At 42.0% G+C, this 15,037-nt stretch overlaps 1 protein-coding gene across 1 annotated transcript in view; it reads right to left on the reverse strand.

Annotated features, from left to right (window-relative positions):
- Positions 1-14,805, reverse strand: part of TLK1 (tousled like kinase 1) — a 154,024-nt gene extending 139,219 nt beyond the window's left edge. Inside the window, exon 1 of the mRNA XM_066346731.1 lies at positions 14,095-14,805. Within this exon, the coding sequence (XP_066202828.1) occupies positions 14,095-14,233 (139 nt within the window). The 5' untranslated portion in view covers positions 14,234-14,805. The remainder of the gene's footprint in view (positions 1-14,094) is intronic.
- Positions 14,806-15,037: the final 232 nt, after the last annotated feature.

Below are 15,037 nucleotides of genomic sequence, written 5' to 3' on the forward strand. Positions count from 1 at the left end.
AGACAATTAGAAACAATAATACAGTGAAGTAGCAGCATACAAAATCAATGTACAAAATCCACTGCTTTCCTATATATTACAATAAAACTTCAGAAAAAGTAAAGAAAAAATCCTTTTGCAATTTCAACCAAAAGAATAAAATACATAGGAATAAACTTAAAAGATGTGAAGAACCTATGTACTGAAAACTACAAAGCATTATTAAAAGAGATGGAAAAGACACAAGAAATGGATATTCTTTGTTCATAGGTTAGAAGAATCAACATATCTAAAATGGCCATATTGCCCAAAGCAATATACAAATTTAATACAATCCCCACCAAAATCCCAATGTCATTTTTTATAAAAATAGAACAAAAAGTTATCAGAATTGTATGAAACCACAGAAGACCCCCAAATAGCCAAAGCAATCCTGAGAAAAAAGAATAAAGCCAGAGATATCACACTACTCACTTAGAATTATACTAGAGAGCTACATTAATCAAAACAGCACAGTATTGGCAGAAAAACACAGATCAGTGGAACAGAATTAAGAACCCAGAAATAATACCACATGTATATATGGACAAATAATTTTTGAAAAAGGAGCCAAAAAACACAATAGAGAAAAGAAATCCTCTTCAATAAATGATGCTGGAGCCTGACCAGGCAGTGGCACAGTGAGTGGACAGAGTGTCAGACTGGGATGTGGAGGACCCAGGTTCGAAAGCCCAAGGTCACCAGCTTGAGCACAGGCTTATCCGGCTTGAGCACTGGCTCACCAGCTTGAGCGAGGGGTCGCTGATTTGAGCGTGGGATCATAGACATGACCTCATGGTCGCTGGCTCGAGCCCAAAGTTGCTGGCTTGAGCAAGGGGTCACTTGCTCTGCTATAGCCCCCTGGTCAAGGCACATATGAGAAAGCAATCACTGAACAACTAAGGAGCTGCAGCGAAGAATTAATGCTTCTCATCTCTCTCCCTTCCTTTCTGTCTGTCCCTCTCTCTGACTTTCTGTCTCTAAATAAATAAATAAATAAATAAATAAATAAATAAATAAATAAAGCTGGGAAAACTGGAAAGCCACACGCAAAAAACCAAAACTAGATTAGCTTGTCCCAATGTACAAAACTTAATTCAAAATGGACCTAAATACAAGATCTGAGACAATTACATAGACAAAAACAAAGGTACTAAACGTATGGACCTTGGTCTTAGAAAACATTTTAAGAATTTGACCCCAAACGCTAGGGAAGTAATGGCAAAAATAAATGAATGAGACTATATCAAACTAAAAAGCTTCTGCACAGCAAAAGAATCTGACAACAAAACAAACAGGCAACCAACCAAATAGGAGGTGATATTTGCAAAAAACAGCTCTGACAAGGAGTTAATAATCCAAAATATATAAAGAACTCATACAACTCAACACCAAACAAACAATCCAATTAAGAAATGGGCAGAGGAGTTGAACAGACACTTTCTCAAGAAGGCATACAAACGGCCAACCAAGAGATACATAAAGATGCTCAACTTCACTAGCTATTAGAGAAATGCAAATCAAAACTACTTCTCATAGCCAAAGAACTGCTATTATTTTTTTAATTTTATTTATTTATTCATTTTAGAGAGGAGAGGGAGAGAGAGGGAGAGAGAGGGAGAGAGAGAGAGAGAGAGAGAGAGAGAGAGACAGAGAGAGAGGAGAGACAGAGAGAGAGAAGGGGGGAGGAGCTGGAAGCATCAACTCCCACATGTGCCTTGACCAGGCAAGCTCAGGGTTTCGAACTGGCGACTTCAGTGTTCCAGGTCAACACTTTATCCACTGCGCCACCACAGGTCAGGCAAAGAACTGCTATTATTAATAGGTAATAACAAGTGTTGGAGATATTGTGGAGAAAAGAGAATCCTATTCACTGCTGGTGGAATGTAAACTGGTACAGCCACTGTAGCAAACAATATGGCAAGCAGTTCCTCAAAAAATTAAAAATAGAGCCTGACTGGTGGTGGCACAGCGGATAGAGCATCGACCTAAGAACCAGAGGTCCCAGATTCAAAACCCTGAGGTCACTGACTTGAATACAGGCTCATCTGGCTTGAGCGCAGGCTTACCAGCTTCAGCATGGGTTCACTGACTTGAACATGGGATCATCGACATGACCTCATGGTCGCTGGCTTGAGTAAGGGGTCACTGGCTCACCTTGAGCCCCCCTCCACACCTCGTCAAGGCATGTGTGAGAAGCAATCGATAAACAACTAAAGACATGTAACTACAAATTGATGCTTCTCATCTCTCTCCCTTCCTCTCTGTCAAAAAAATAAAAAATAAAAAAAATTAAGAATAGAGTTACCATATGACTCAGCAATCCCTCTTCTGGGGACCTACCTGAAAAATTCAAAAACACTTATTCCTAAAGATATAAGCACCACTGTGTTCACTGCATTATTCATGGTGGCCAAGACATGGAGAAAACCAGTTTTTATCCTTCCAAAGAGGATTAGATTAAGGCCCTGGCCGGTTGGCTCAGTAGTAGAGTTGGCCAGGTGTGTGAAACTCCCAGGTTCGATTCCCAGTCAGGGCACATAGGAGAAGCGACTATCTGCTTCTCTCCCCCTCCTCCATCTCTCTCTCTCTTCCCCTCCTGCAGCCATGCTCCAATGGTTCAAGCAAAGCTGGCCCCAGTCACTGAGGATGGCTCCATGGCCTCACCTCAGGTGCTAAAATAGCTTGGTCGCCAAGCAACAGAGCAGCAGCCCAGACAGGCAGAGCATTGCCTATAAGAAGCTTGCCGGGTGGATCCTCATTGGGGTGTATGCAGGAGTCTGTCTCTGCCTCCCCACCTCTCACATAATAAAAACAAAAACAACAGGATGAGGTAAAGAAGATGTGGTACATATAGAATACTACTCAGACATAAGTAGAAGATGAAATTCTGCCATTTGGGACAACATAGATAGACCTTGAGTATATAATGCTAAGCAAAATAAATTCATCAGAAAAAGCTGACAACTATAGGATTTCACTCATGGGATGTAAAACTGAAACACACAGACAATAGTACAGTGGTTCCAAAGGGAATGGGATGGGAGGGCTGGTGTGGGGAGGGCAAGGAGGCCAAATATATGGTGATGGAAGATGGTTTGACTTTGCAGGGTGGGCACAAAATTCAATATATATAGATTATGCACCATAAAAATGTATACTTGAAACATACATGATCTTTTTAACCAATATCACCCCAATAAATATAATAAAATTAGATAAAGAAGCAACCAGCCCTGGCTGGCTGGCTCAGTGGTAGAGCCTCGGCCGGCGTGTGGAAGTCCCAGGTTCGATTCCCAGCCAGGGCACACAGGAGAAGCACCCATCTGCTTCTCCACCCTTCACCCTCTCCTTCCTCTCCGTCCCTCTCTTCCCCTCCCGCAGCCAAGGCTCCACTGGAGCAAAGATGGCCCTGGCACGGAGGATGGCTCCATGGCCTCCACCTCAGACACTAGAATGGCTCTGGCCGCAGCAGAGCAACGCCCCAGATGGGCAGAGCATCACCCCCTGGTGGGTATGCCCGGTGGATCCTGATCAGGTGCATGCGGAAGTCTGTCTGACTGCCTCCCCGCTTCTAACTTTGGAAAAATACAAAAAAAAAAAAAAAAAGAAAAGAAAATTAAAAAAAAAAAAAAAGGAAGCAACCACACACAAATTATCAAAAACAAAAACCATGCTTCAGATATCACCAGAGACAGGCTTAACGTGATTGGCATCACACAAATCCCTATGACCTCCCACAATGGCACTGTATTCATTTCAGATAGAAAGCACATACATAGTGTCAAGCATGGAGTCATGAAATCACACAATGTAACACATTTAACAATACCAGCATTTAGCAGGTTAAGCTTAAGAATGTAAACCTAAAAGACCTAGAAGTTTGTCATTCTTTCCAGATAAGGCACAAATTTGTGCCTGACCAGGCAGTGGCGTAGTAGATAGAGCCTTGGACTGGGATGCAGAGGACCCAGGTTTGAAACCCTGAGGTTGCTGGCTTAAGCATGGGCTCATCCACCTTGAGCATGGAGTCGCTGGCTTGAGCATGGGATCATCCACCTTGAACATGGGACCATGACCCCATGGTCGCTGGCTTGAGCAAGGGGTCACTCACTGTGCTGTAGCCCCCTGGTCAAGGCACATATGAAAAACCAGTCAATGAACAACTAAGGAGATGCAACAAAGAATTAATGCTTCTCATTTCTCTTCCTGTCTGTCTGTCCATCCTTATCTCTCTCTCTCTGTTGTGCAAAATAAAGATAAGGCAAAAATTTGTGAGTATGGCCCTGGCCGGTTGGCTCAGCGGTAGAGCGTCGGCCTGGCGTGCGGGGGACCCGGGTTCGATTCCCGGCCAGGGCACATAAGAGAAGCGCCCATTTGCTTCTCCACCCCCACCCCTCCTTCCTCTCTGTCTCTCTCTTCCCCTCCCACAGCCAAGGCTCCATTGGAGCAAAGATGGCCCGGGCGCTGGGGATGGCTCCTTAGCCTCTGCCCCAGGCACTAGAGTGGCTCTGGTTGCGGCAGAGCGATGCCCCAGAGGGGCAGAGCATCGCCCCCTGGTGGGCAGAGCGTCGCCCCTGGTGGGTATGCCGGGTGGATCCCGGTCGGGCACATGCGGGAGTCTGTCTGACCGTCTCTCCCCGTTTCCAGCTTCAGAAAAATACAAAAAAAAAAAAAAAAAAGGAAAAAAAAATTGTGAGTATAACCTTTTTTTTTACAAAGACAGAGAGAGTCAGAGAGAGGGATAGATAGGGACAGACAGATAGGAACAGAGAGAGATGAGAGCATCAATTTTTCGTGTGGCACTTTAGTTTTCATTTGATTGGTTTTTCATATGTGCTTTGACCATGGGGCTACAGTAGACCAAGTAACACCTTGCTCAAGCCAGAGACCTTGGGTCCAAGCTGGTGAGCTTTGCTCAAACCAGATGAGCCTGCACTCAAGCTAGCAACCTCGGGGTCTCGAACCTGGGTCCTCCGCATCCCAGTCCGACGCTCTATCCACTGTGCCACCGCCGGGTCAGGCTAACCAATTCTTATAATCCATATACATGAAGAATAAATACTACCAGTCATTCCCCCCAAACTACTCTCCGTTGGCTTTTTAATGCATCTTTGTAGAATATAAGCATTCTTACTTAAATATAGGTATACGGCCTTCTTGAAATTCACAAAATTTCAGACCTAATAATGAAGCCACACTGAGAGGATTTGTTTCACGTACCACCTGGACCAGCTGTGCCTATCTTTCCACACTATGCTTTGAATTTCTATCAACCCATTCAAATTCTGATTCTCATTAGATTTACTAAATAACGTAGAAAAGAACAAAACATGTTACCAAGGCATTTGTGTTGTATGCAATAAAGTAACTAAAATTAAGTGTTTAAAAAAAACCTACAACACCACTGCTTATAGATGAGCTTATAGACTGAACTTCAAGCTTCTTTCCTCACCCATCATGAATACTAAGAGTCAAAGATCTGCAACTAAAGCATCTCAATTTATTCAGAGCTTTATGCACCAGGTTATAAAGCCTCCACAATAAGTGGACTGACTATATGGGCACTGGAAAATTCTTGTTCAAATTCTAGTATTTGTTATGGGTGTGCCACCACAACATAAGTGCCTACGAGCACAAAATATTAAGATAAACAGCATTTCAATTTAAATTAAACATGAAAATAAGATTTTTCATTAGTGTACCTCTAACATTTTCCATTAAAGTACTAAATATCAGAAAATAAGAAATGTAAGGAAGGTTTGCACAGCTGGTACAACTTTCTTAATCGGGTTTTGGTTTTGGGTTTTTTGTGTGCACGTGTTTTTTTTAATCTTTTTTTTTTTCAGAGAGAGAGAGGGATAGACAAGGACAGACAGACAGGAACGGAGAGAGATGAGAAGCATCAATCATTAGTTTTTCATTGCGCATTGCAACACCTTAGTTGTTCATTGATTGCTTTCTCATATGTGCCTTGACCGCAGGCCTTCAGCAGACCGAATAACCCCTTGCTAGAGCCAGCAACCTTGGGTTCAAGCTGGTGGGTTTTTTGCTCAAATCAGATGAGCCTGCGCTCAATCTGGCGACCTCGGGGTCTCGAACCTGGGTCCTCTTCATCCCAGTCCAATGCTCTATCCACTGCGCCACCGCCTGGTCAGGCTATTTTTTTTTATCTTATCTTCACATATATATAAAACTCATATAAAAATGTATTTTAAGATTAGAGATAAATTAAATGAGCCTAAAAAGACTGGTTAGTAAATTTGCTAAAGAAATCAACTAAGAAATTACCCAAAACCAAATTTCTGTGTTTCAGGCAATACACCCTAATAGTTAAAATGCAGACTTAGTTCAAATCTCAGTCCTAAGATTTACTGCATCGCATCACACTGGACAAGCTTCTTCTTGTCTGTGCTTCAGTTTCCTCATCAGTAAAGTGAGAATAACTGAATATAGCTCACAGTTATGAGAATGAAATGAGTTAACGTGCAAATTTCAGCCATTGTTACTGTTGTCCATATCACTCTCTAAAACATAATGTACCTAAAAATTACTAAAATAAACATATTCCTGAGTCTGAAATATGTACATATTAAGATATATAATCACTCCATCTTAAAGAAAACGTAAGTCTTCGACAAAGCTCTTTGGCAGATGTCAACTCCATATTAGAAGACATCCTACCTGCATTGAGAATGTGGAAAAGAACAAAACAATCTCTGAATTCAAGACCTTTCTGTCTAGTAGGCAACATTAATAAAACTATAATCAAAGGGAGTATAATAGAGGTACTATGAAATAAACAATCCTATAGGCCACTAAGAAACAGAGGCACCTAATTCAGGGGGCAAATACTCCAGAAATAATTTTGGAGGACCAATCACAATTCGCTTCAGAGCACCACACAGTTGTTTATGTAATTCACATAGTTAATATACTCAAAACAGTGCTTTAGAATGTAGTCATTAAAATAATAAGATCAGGCGCACGATTTGGGTCTGCAATTGCCCCGTGTTAGCAATATGCGGCCAGCATATTTAACAAATCTCCTCCTTCAATAAAAATCGTCTAAATTTATCTGGGAAAAAAAAATAGTAAGATCAGGCCCTGGCCAGTTGGCTCAGTGGTAGAGCTTCGGCCTGGCGTGTGAATGTCCCAGGTTCAAATCCCAGGAAAGGCACACAGGAGAAGCAGCCATCTTCTTCTCCTCCCCTCACCCCTTCCTCTCTCTCTCCCCCTCCTGCAGCCAAGGATGGATTGTTTGGCTCCATGGAGCCTCCGCCTCAGTCGCAAAAAATAGTTAGGTTGCAAGCATGGCCCCAGATGAGCAGATCATTGGCCCCAGAAGGGACTGCTGGGTGGATCCTGGTAAGGGTGCATGTGGGAGTCTATCTCCCCTCCTCTCATTTGGAAAAGAAGAAGAGAAAAAAAATAAAAGAAAAAGAAACAAGATTACTCACCACATTATCATGCTTCTAAACTTAAAAATCTTTTGGTAATAATGAAGATGACCTATCTTCTCTTTTTTTTTTTTTTTTTTTTTTTTTTTTTTCCATTTTTCTGAAGCTGGAAACAGGGAGAGACAGTCTGACAGACTCCCGCATGCGCCCGACCGGGATCCACCCGGCACGCCCACCAGGGGGCGATGTTCTGCCCACCAGGGGGCGATGCTCTGCCCATTCTGGGCGTCGCCATGTTGCGACCAGAGCCACTCTAGCGCCTGGGGCAGAGGCCAAGGAGCCATCCCCAGCGCCCGGGCCATCTTTGCTCCAATGGAGCCTTGGCTGCGGGAGGGGAAGAGAGAGACAGAGAGGAAAGCGCGGCGGAGGGGTGGAGAAGCAAATGTGCGCTTCTCCTGTGTGCCCTGGCCGGGAATCGAACCCGGGTCCTCCGCACGCTAGGCCGGACCTATCTTCTCTTAACCAACCAACTCATAACACTGCTTCTTCAAAAACGTTTCTTTGACCAGTATACAAAATTCCCTCCAGTTAATCATATTAGGACTAATGTCAAATCAAATGAATAACTATATTCAGCTGGTAGAGACCTTTGAGAGCCTCAAATCCAACCCCCTCATTTCACAGATGAAATAAAGCTACAAAGTATAATGGAAAAATCACTAAGCTGCGAATCAGATAAAACTGAGTTTGGTCTCAACTTCTCTTAACATAAAAGCCTGGGCAAAATATCTAAAAATTTATTCATTTATAAAATGAGAGGTTTAGACTTAGTTGTTTCCAAGGCCCACTTCAGCTCTATAATTCTTTTATGAAACTGAAGCAAAGATAAGCAACTTGCCCAAGGTCATGCAGCTAGTTAATGGCAAGGTAGAGACTACACTTGGATTCCAACATCAATCAATGATGTACTTTCTCATCCGTACCATTCTGCTTCTTCTACTTCATGATACTGTTCCTCTAAATCAGGGGTCGGGAACCTATGGCTTACGAGCCAGATGTGGCTCTTTTGATGGCTGCATCTGGCTCGCAGACAAATTTTTAATTAAAAAAATGTTAAAAATATAAAACATTCTCATGTATTACAATCCATTCACTTCCTACCTCTCATATACATGGTTGCGGGTGGCTGAAGCCAATCACAGCTGTCCTCCTCCGAGACAACACCAAATTTTTATTGGATAATGCCTAATGTACACAGGTTGTTGTATGGCTCTCACAGAATTACATTTTAAAATATGTGGCATTCATGGCTCTCTCAGCCAAAAAGGTTCCTGACCCCTGCTCTAAGTTATCCCAAGATATTTAGAAATTATTAATAAGCATGAAGGATTTCATAAAACTCAATGACTTATTCCTATGACTCTTCTATAAAATGTTTTAAACTGAAATAGAACAAGTACAACAAGTCTCTAGCTGTGTGTCACTTATTACGCTTATTAAGTTGATCTCAAGAAAATTGTGGGAATTTATACTTAACTTCCCACTACCTAAAATTGAACCCTTCAATTCAACTCATAGAAGAGATTATGTTCCATATAAAATTAAAATGTGAACTGTTATAATGATAAATATTATGTGTATAATTCTCTGAATAAGATGAAAATTAAAATTCTTCATTTTACTTTTGTCTTTAATATACATTTTTAATTCAAGAGAGACCAATTTAAATGTTTTTCCTTCATGTGTCCTCTTTTCAGACTCTCTAGCTTTAAAAACCATTAGAACAGAATAAACATTACTTCTGCAATCACATAAACAATTACAAATAAAAGACTATACCAACTGTTGGTACTTTTTATCAAAATTGAAAATTAGCCCTCTAATAGTTTTTCTAAAGTTCTGTGCCCAAATATATTAGAACTCTACTAAACTGTATCATAAGCAGCATGCGATTCCCTAACATGTCTTCAAAGCTTATTATATTTCACAGGGAATTAGCAAGATTTTAGAAAAAATGATAGTGCTGATTCCAGAAAATACAGGAAAAACCTCAGAGGAAAAGCACAATAAAAATGCAAAATAGCAATAACATCAACAATAGCTTCATACTACTGACTTAAGAGAATATTAAAAAACATTCATGGATATAAAAGTACAGTTTAACTATATTTAGGGATTTTCAAAGAATCACAGAATGCTTACATTTTTATATTGGGTGGGACCTTAAATGATTTAATCTAATAGCACCCAAAATAAGAATCTACAGAATTTATTTCTGCCACCTACTAAAACATCCCTATAATCTGCTTTAAATTCTTATTGCTAAATACTTAAAAGAGGCAGTTCTTTCCATTGTTGACTAAGTCTAGCTCCTATACAGTTTTAAATTTTTGTCACAAAGTTTTACTGAATTCAATCTATGCCTTCCAAATTTCAATCTGCTGGTCTACCTTCTAAAATAACAGAATAAATGAATTCTGTCTTCTCTTTGTGTTGAAATACCTGAATGAAAATAGCTATCAGGTTTCCCACCCTTTAAGTAGTCTCTTTTTTAGGCTTTAGCCTAAAAGGTCCACAGTTTCTTGTGGACCTTGAAGACACTTCTGGAATACAGTGTAATTCCACATTGTAAGTAACCACTTAAAAAAACTATTTGTTGAATTTGGGTGTAATATTAAAAATGAATATATACAACTTCTCAAAAAGCTAATAAAATACTTATTTTTTTCCAACTACATATCTACGTGAAGCTGGATTCTCTTCAGATACCTCAATCAAAACAATCACAACAGACTTTTGAAAGCAGAAGCAAAATCCAGGTGTCTTCTAGTAAGCCAGAAATTAAAGTAATTTGTAAAAATATAAAACAATGCCACTAATTTTACTAAAATTTTTGTTTTAGAATACTTATTCTAAGTTTGATTTTGTTAACATGAACAGTTTATTATAGTAATTTTAAGATAAATTACCATTTTTGAAATATTCCTAATATATTAAATATCAATAGACATAACCCACCTAAACAAAATTTCTTTCGAGTCCTCAATAACTTTTAAGGAGGTCATGAGACCAAATGGGCTAAAACAAGCCTATTTCTCAAGGACTGATTCCCAGGTCTCTTAACTATCCAGGTAGTTCTCTCTCTCTCTCTCTTCTAATGTGTAAATGTGCTTCTGAAGCCATCTCCATCTTGATACCTGGGAATTCATATATACAACTTCTATTAGCATTTGTGAAATGTGAGATTATAGCTTCAGGACAAATATACAGCTGTAGAGAGGATTAACACCATTTTAATTTGTGTGCTTGTTGGTCAAAAAATACTATATATTAACTACCCACAACATATCTATTCATGAGTTAGAATCCATACCACCCTATCATCTTTCAGTTAGTGACTTAAAGAAATTAAAGAGCCATCTGGTACACCTTTATTTTTTAACATCTCCCTACAAGTATTAGTCACCTGGAGTCAAATACTTTAATTCTTCCCTTTTAGGGATGCAGTCTATAAATATGTAAACAGAAAGCAACAGTTTAATTATACTGCGATACTATCTTTTTAACCAAACTACTTTCATTATTTACAGAAAAGTAAAGCAAATTATTTATATCTGGTAAGATGAAACAAAAAAATATGTCTTGTATAATCACTAATTTGACTCTTAGCAATAACCCATTCAAAAGTATCCATGTACTTATATGCAAAAAAGAGCCCAACATCTCATCTAGCCAATATGACACCAAGTTTTGAGGCCTCAACAAAGCAAAACTGACCTTTATTTGAAAATGTACTTAATTTCTTACCTTCCCATCTCTTTACTCATAGGATTATTAAAACAGGAGAGAGACCTGAGAATCTCTCAGAAAACATGCAGATTGATAAAAGATTTGGGATTTGGGGACTCCCAAGAAAAAAAGTCTGCACTATATTATACAAATTTCTAAATTCTAATAAATTCCTAAATTTTGTAATATTTAAAAGTACATTTTATTTGTACTTATATAAAACTACATTAATCTGATAATGAGGTGAGAAAGAAAAGAAGAAAGCCAAATATGGAGCATTAAAAATAATCAGCTTATATTCTTTTGGTTTCAAATATATCAAAACTTCTAAATAATTTTTACAATTATTTATGGCACATCTTCAAAATTAGCCAATTTTCAAAGTTAAGTCTGCTTAAAAGTTCATCACATACATAAATAACCTTTCTATGTGTATTCATGTGTCTTTTGAGTTTAAACTTTCCTATTATATATTACTTTAAGTTGGCTTGATTTTTCAAGAAACAAGGTTTGTTCTCTCATTCAAGTTCCATTTATAGTAACAATTCTTACTAGCAGTCACCAAAGTCAAAAGTTCTCTCGGCTGTATATAACATACTAAATGTACACCTAGAAAAGATGCTAAACACTTGTTAAAATAAAAACTGAGATCCCATCTTGATACCCGGGGCTTCATATATGCAATTCCTGTTAGCATTAGTGAAAGCTGAGATAATCATCTAAAGATAAATATATAACCCTTGGAAAGGTAACACAGTTTTAACTTACATGTTGGTTGATCAAAAAGAAATACACCATTGTGGCCATACAAGTACTTGGGGTAATGTATAACTTTCGCAAAAGCATATCCTGTTATTTCATTAATTAAAACAGAGACTCACTAGTTTCGGTTACATAAAAATCTATTGTAATTTAAACTGCTGGAAAAAGTCTGGTTATTTGGAAGTCCAAGCTAAATTATTCCAAATCCTCAAAAATTTCAAACATCAGGTAAAGTGTAGAATAGTATAGAAGGTTTTTTTAAAACTAAAGTTGAAGTAACCTCAGAAACTCAAAATCTAGATTTTGCAGCCCCCTAATTACTAATGCTGATAACAGGTGTTACAGATGAACAATTCAATACTATGTCCTCAGTATTGAGTACAGCACCTAGTGTACAAAAATGGCTCAATAAATATTTGAGAAATGAATGAATGCATGAAAAATGGTCTAGCCTTAAAAAAACAAGTCTTCCCTAAGACCATCATTTACTACCATTCATTACACTATCATTCATAAAACTATCATTAAGCGTCTTAATGAATCCACAGCAAAAGTAAAAGCTGAAAGCACCAACTGCTCTATTTACAAAATAATTTTTAAAACATTCACTTACAAATTTTCAAATGCAGAAAAAAAATCTAATGTACTGAATTTGAATTCGTCGATAAATAAACTTTTATCTTCTAATAATCAGAACTCACTGTTGGAGGTGAGATGGAAAGGGGGAAATGTCTGTCGATGTATTCAGCATGTTTAATGGATGCCATAAATCAAACCCTTCCATGAATTTTCTAGAGCAAATTCATGCCAATCTTTGAGCCTATTGTCACTTTCACACATGCTCACAGGAACAAAATGACAAAGAATGCTATGCCGGGAATCAGTGGATTCAGGGCACAAAACACTTGATTAACAATTGTCAAGGTTCTTAGTAAAAATTGACAGATATTTTCAAAATAAATTAACTCCACGGATTCCTACATAAATCAAAGCTCCTGGTTTCTTTAAATGATTCGTTAGACTATTGGACTGCGAGACGGTTTTTTTTTTTTTTTAAGGTGGCTACAATCTCCTTGTGTGATACAACTGGTAGTGAACAACCCAATTCCCAATTGCTGATGAATATACCACTCAATGTTTTCCAAACAAAAGGGCGTTAAACGCGATTCCTTGCACATTTATTCTTCCCCGGTAAATGCGTGTTCTCCTAAATTACATTTTATGTGGTACACTTAAAGTTAAATACAGCAAGTTGAAATTTTAGTGAAAAGCACTCCGATGTCTTACTAGCTGTGTAACTGCTACATCTGGTGGCAGCACACTTGCATGCAAGAAGCCAAAAACTTAGAAAACAACTGTAACCGATCTGGTGTGTTGCAGTAACCTTTACACAGATATTGCCCACAAAACCCACGATCCTGTCAGAGAAGAACAGTAGCCTATTTGCAGTAACGAGATAACGTACAAACACACGGGAGGTGATGGCGAAGGAAAGAAAGTTGCAACCATCTGAGGAGGTGGTTCTAAAAGCCTGCCCACCAAACAATCTATCCTTTAAATTGCTCTAGCGAGCCAGGCCAGGGATCAAAGTCGGCTTTGATAATTTCTGCAGCTCTCCTCAAAGGGCAGAGACCCTGCAAACGAGGGACATCCTCCAGGTCCTGAGCAGCAAAGCTCGCAGAGCGAGGACCGCCTCTATGGGAGGAGTGCGAGGGAAGGGGAGGGGGCTCTAGGATGAATGCTTCAACGAGAGGGAAAACCCACCAGAGACCGGAGGCCAGGAGGTTAAGAGTGCTGAGTGTACTAGCAAATGGAGCAGAAAGGGGCTCGCGTCCGTGGGGAGGCTTCCCACCCCTAAGAGGACAGGCTCCTAAGAGCCCCAGACTAGTCTGTAAGCCTCGCCTCGCCCTGTCCCCTCCAGCCAGCGCGCACCCCCTCGTCCGTCTCCTCCGCCACCCGCGAACCACCACCCACAGCCAGCGCACTACCTCCTCGGAGCCGGGCGTCCTCGCGGCCACCTCACCACCATCCCCCACCCCGGGGTCGAGGGGAGGAGACCGGGGGCGCGGGAGCCCCGGCGCGGGAGGGGAGGCCCTCGAGCGGGCGCGGGCGCGACGGCGCTTACCTTCCCTGGGCCTCCCGGATGGCGGCGTGTGATTCAGCAGGGACCTGGCCGCCGCCGCCGAGCCCGGGGTTGGAGACGTGGAGAGCTGGGACCAAGATGGCGGCCCCTCCAAACTTCCACTGCTACTTTGGACACTCATCAAGCTACTTTCTGGGAACCCGACTCCCCCTCTGCGACGGCGGCGGCGGCGGCGGCAACGGCACCGGCACCCGCCTCCGTCATGGCGGGGGCCGCGCCGAGGGCGAGCTAGTGAGCAAGGGCAGGGTGGGGAGAGTCAGGGGGATGGGGGAAGGAAGCCGAGAAGAGGGGAGGTGGAGAGGGAAGAGGTGAAGGGAGGAGAGGGGACGGGGAGGAGGAGAGGGGGGAGAGCGAGGGAGCAGGCGGGCGCGCTGGAGAAGAGGCGGAGGGAAGGAGCGCGGCGGCGGAGGCTTCGAGGGGGCGCCCGCCGGTGCCGGCGTCCAAGCGCAGGCGGAGCGCGGGCTGCGCCGGACGAGGAGACTTCCGCGGGCGGAACCTGCCGGCACCTCTGCAGTGCGTCGGCCCCGGCGTCGCGCGGGTGGCGGCAACGGCGGGCGGTGGGTGGCGGCTGAAGTGGCGGGGTAACCTCTGCATCAGTTACAGTCGGCGGCAGCTGCGGCGTCACGCGCCGCCTGTGCAAACACTATCGCGAGGCTCCTGTGCCTCCGGTAGCGGCGGCGGCCGCGGGAGCAAGCATGGGGGAGGGACCTGCCAGGGGTTGGGGGCGGGGGTGGGGTGGGGACGGAGGAAGCGCGTGAGGGAGGAGTTGCGGGCGCTCCTGGCGCACCCGCGGATCGTGGCGCAGCGCGGGAGCTCCGGGCCGGCTGACTCCCAGCGCCGGCCGGCCGGCCCGAGGGAGGTGCGCCCCGCACGCGCCCCCGCCGCGCCGCTCTAGCTCCCGCTCTTCTGCCACCTGACTACCCCT

Source organism: Saccopteryx leptura, chromosome 7, assembly GCF_036850995.1.
Source record: "Saccopteryx leptura isolate mSacLep1 chromosome 7, mSacLep1_pri_phased_curated, whole genome shotgun sequence".
Lineage (NCBI taxonomy): Eukaryota > Metazoa > Chordata > Mammalia > Chiroptera > Emballonuridae > Saccopteryx > Saccopteryx leptura.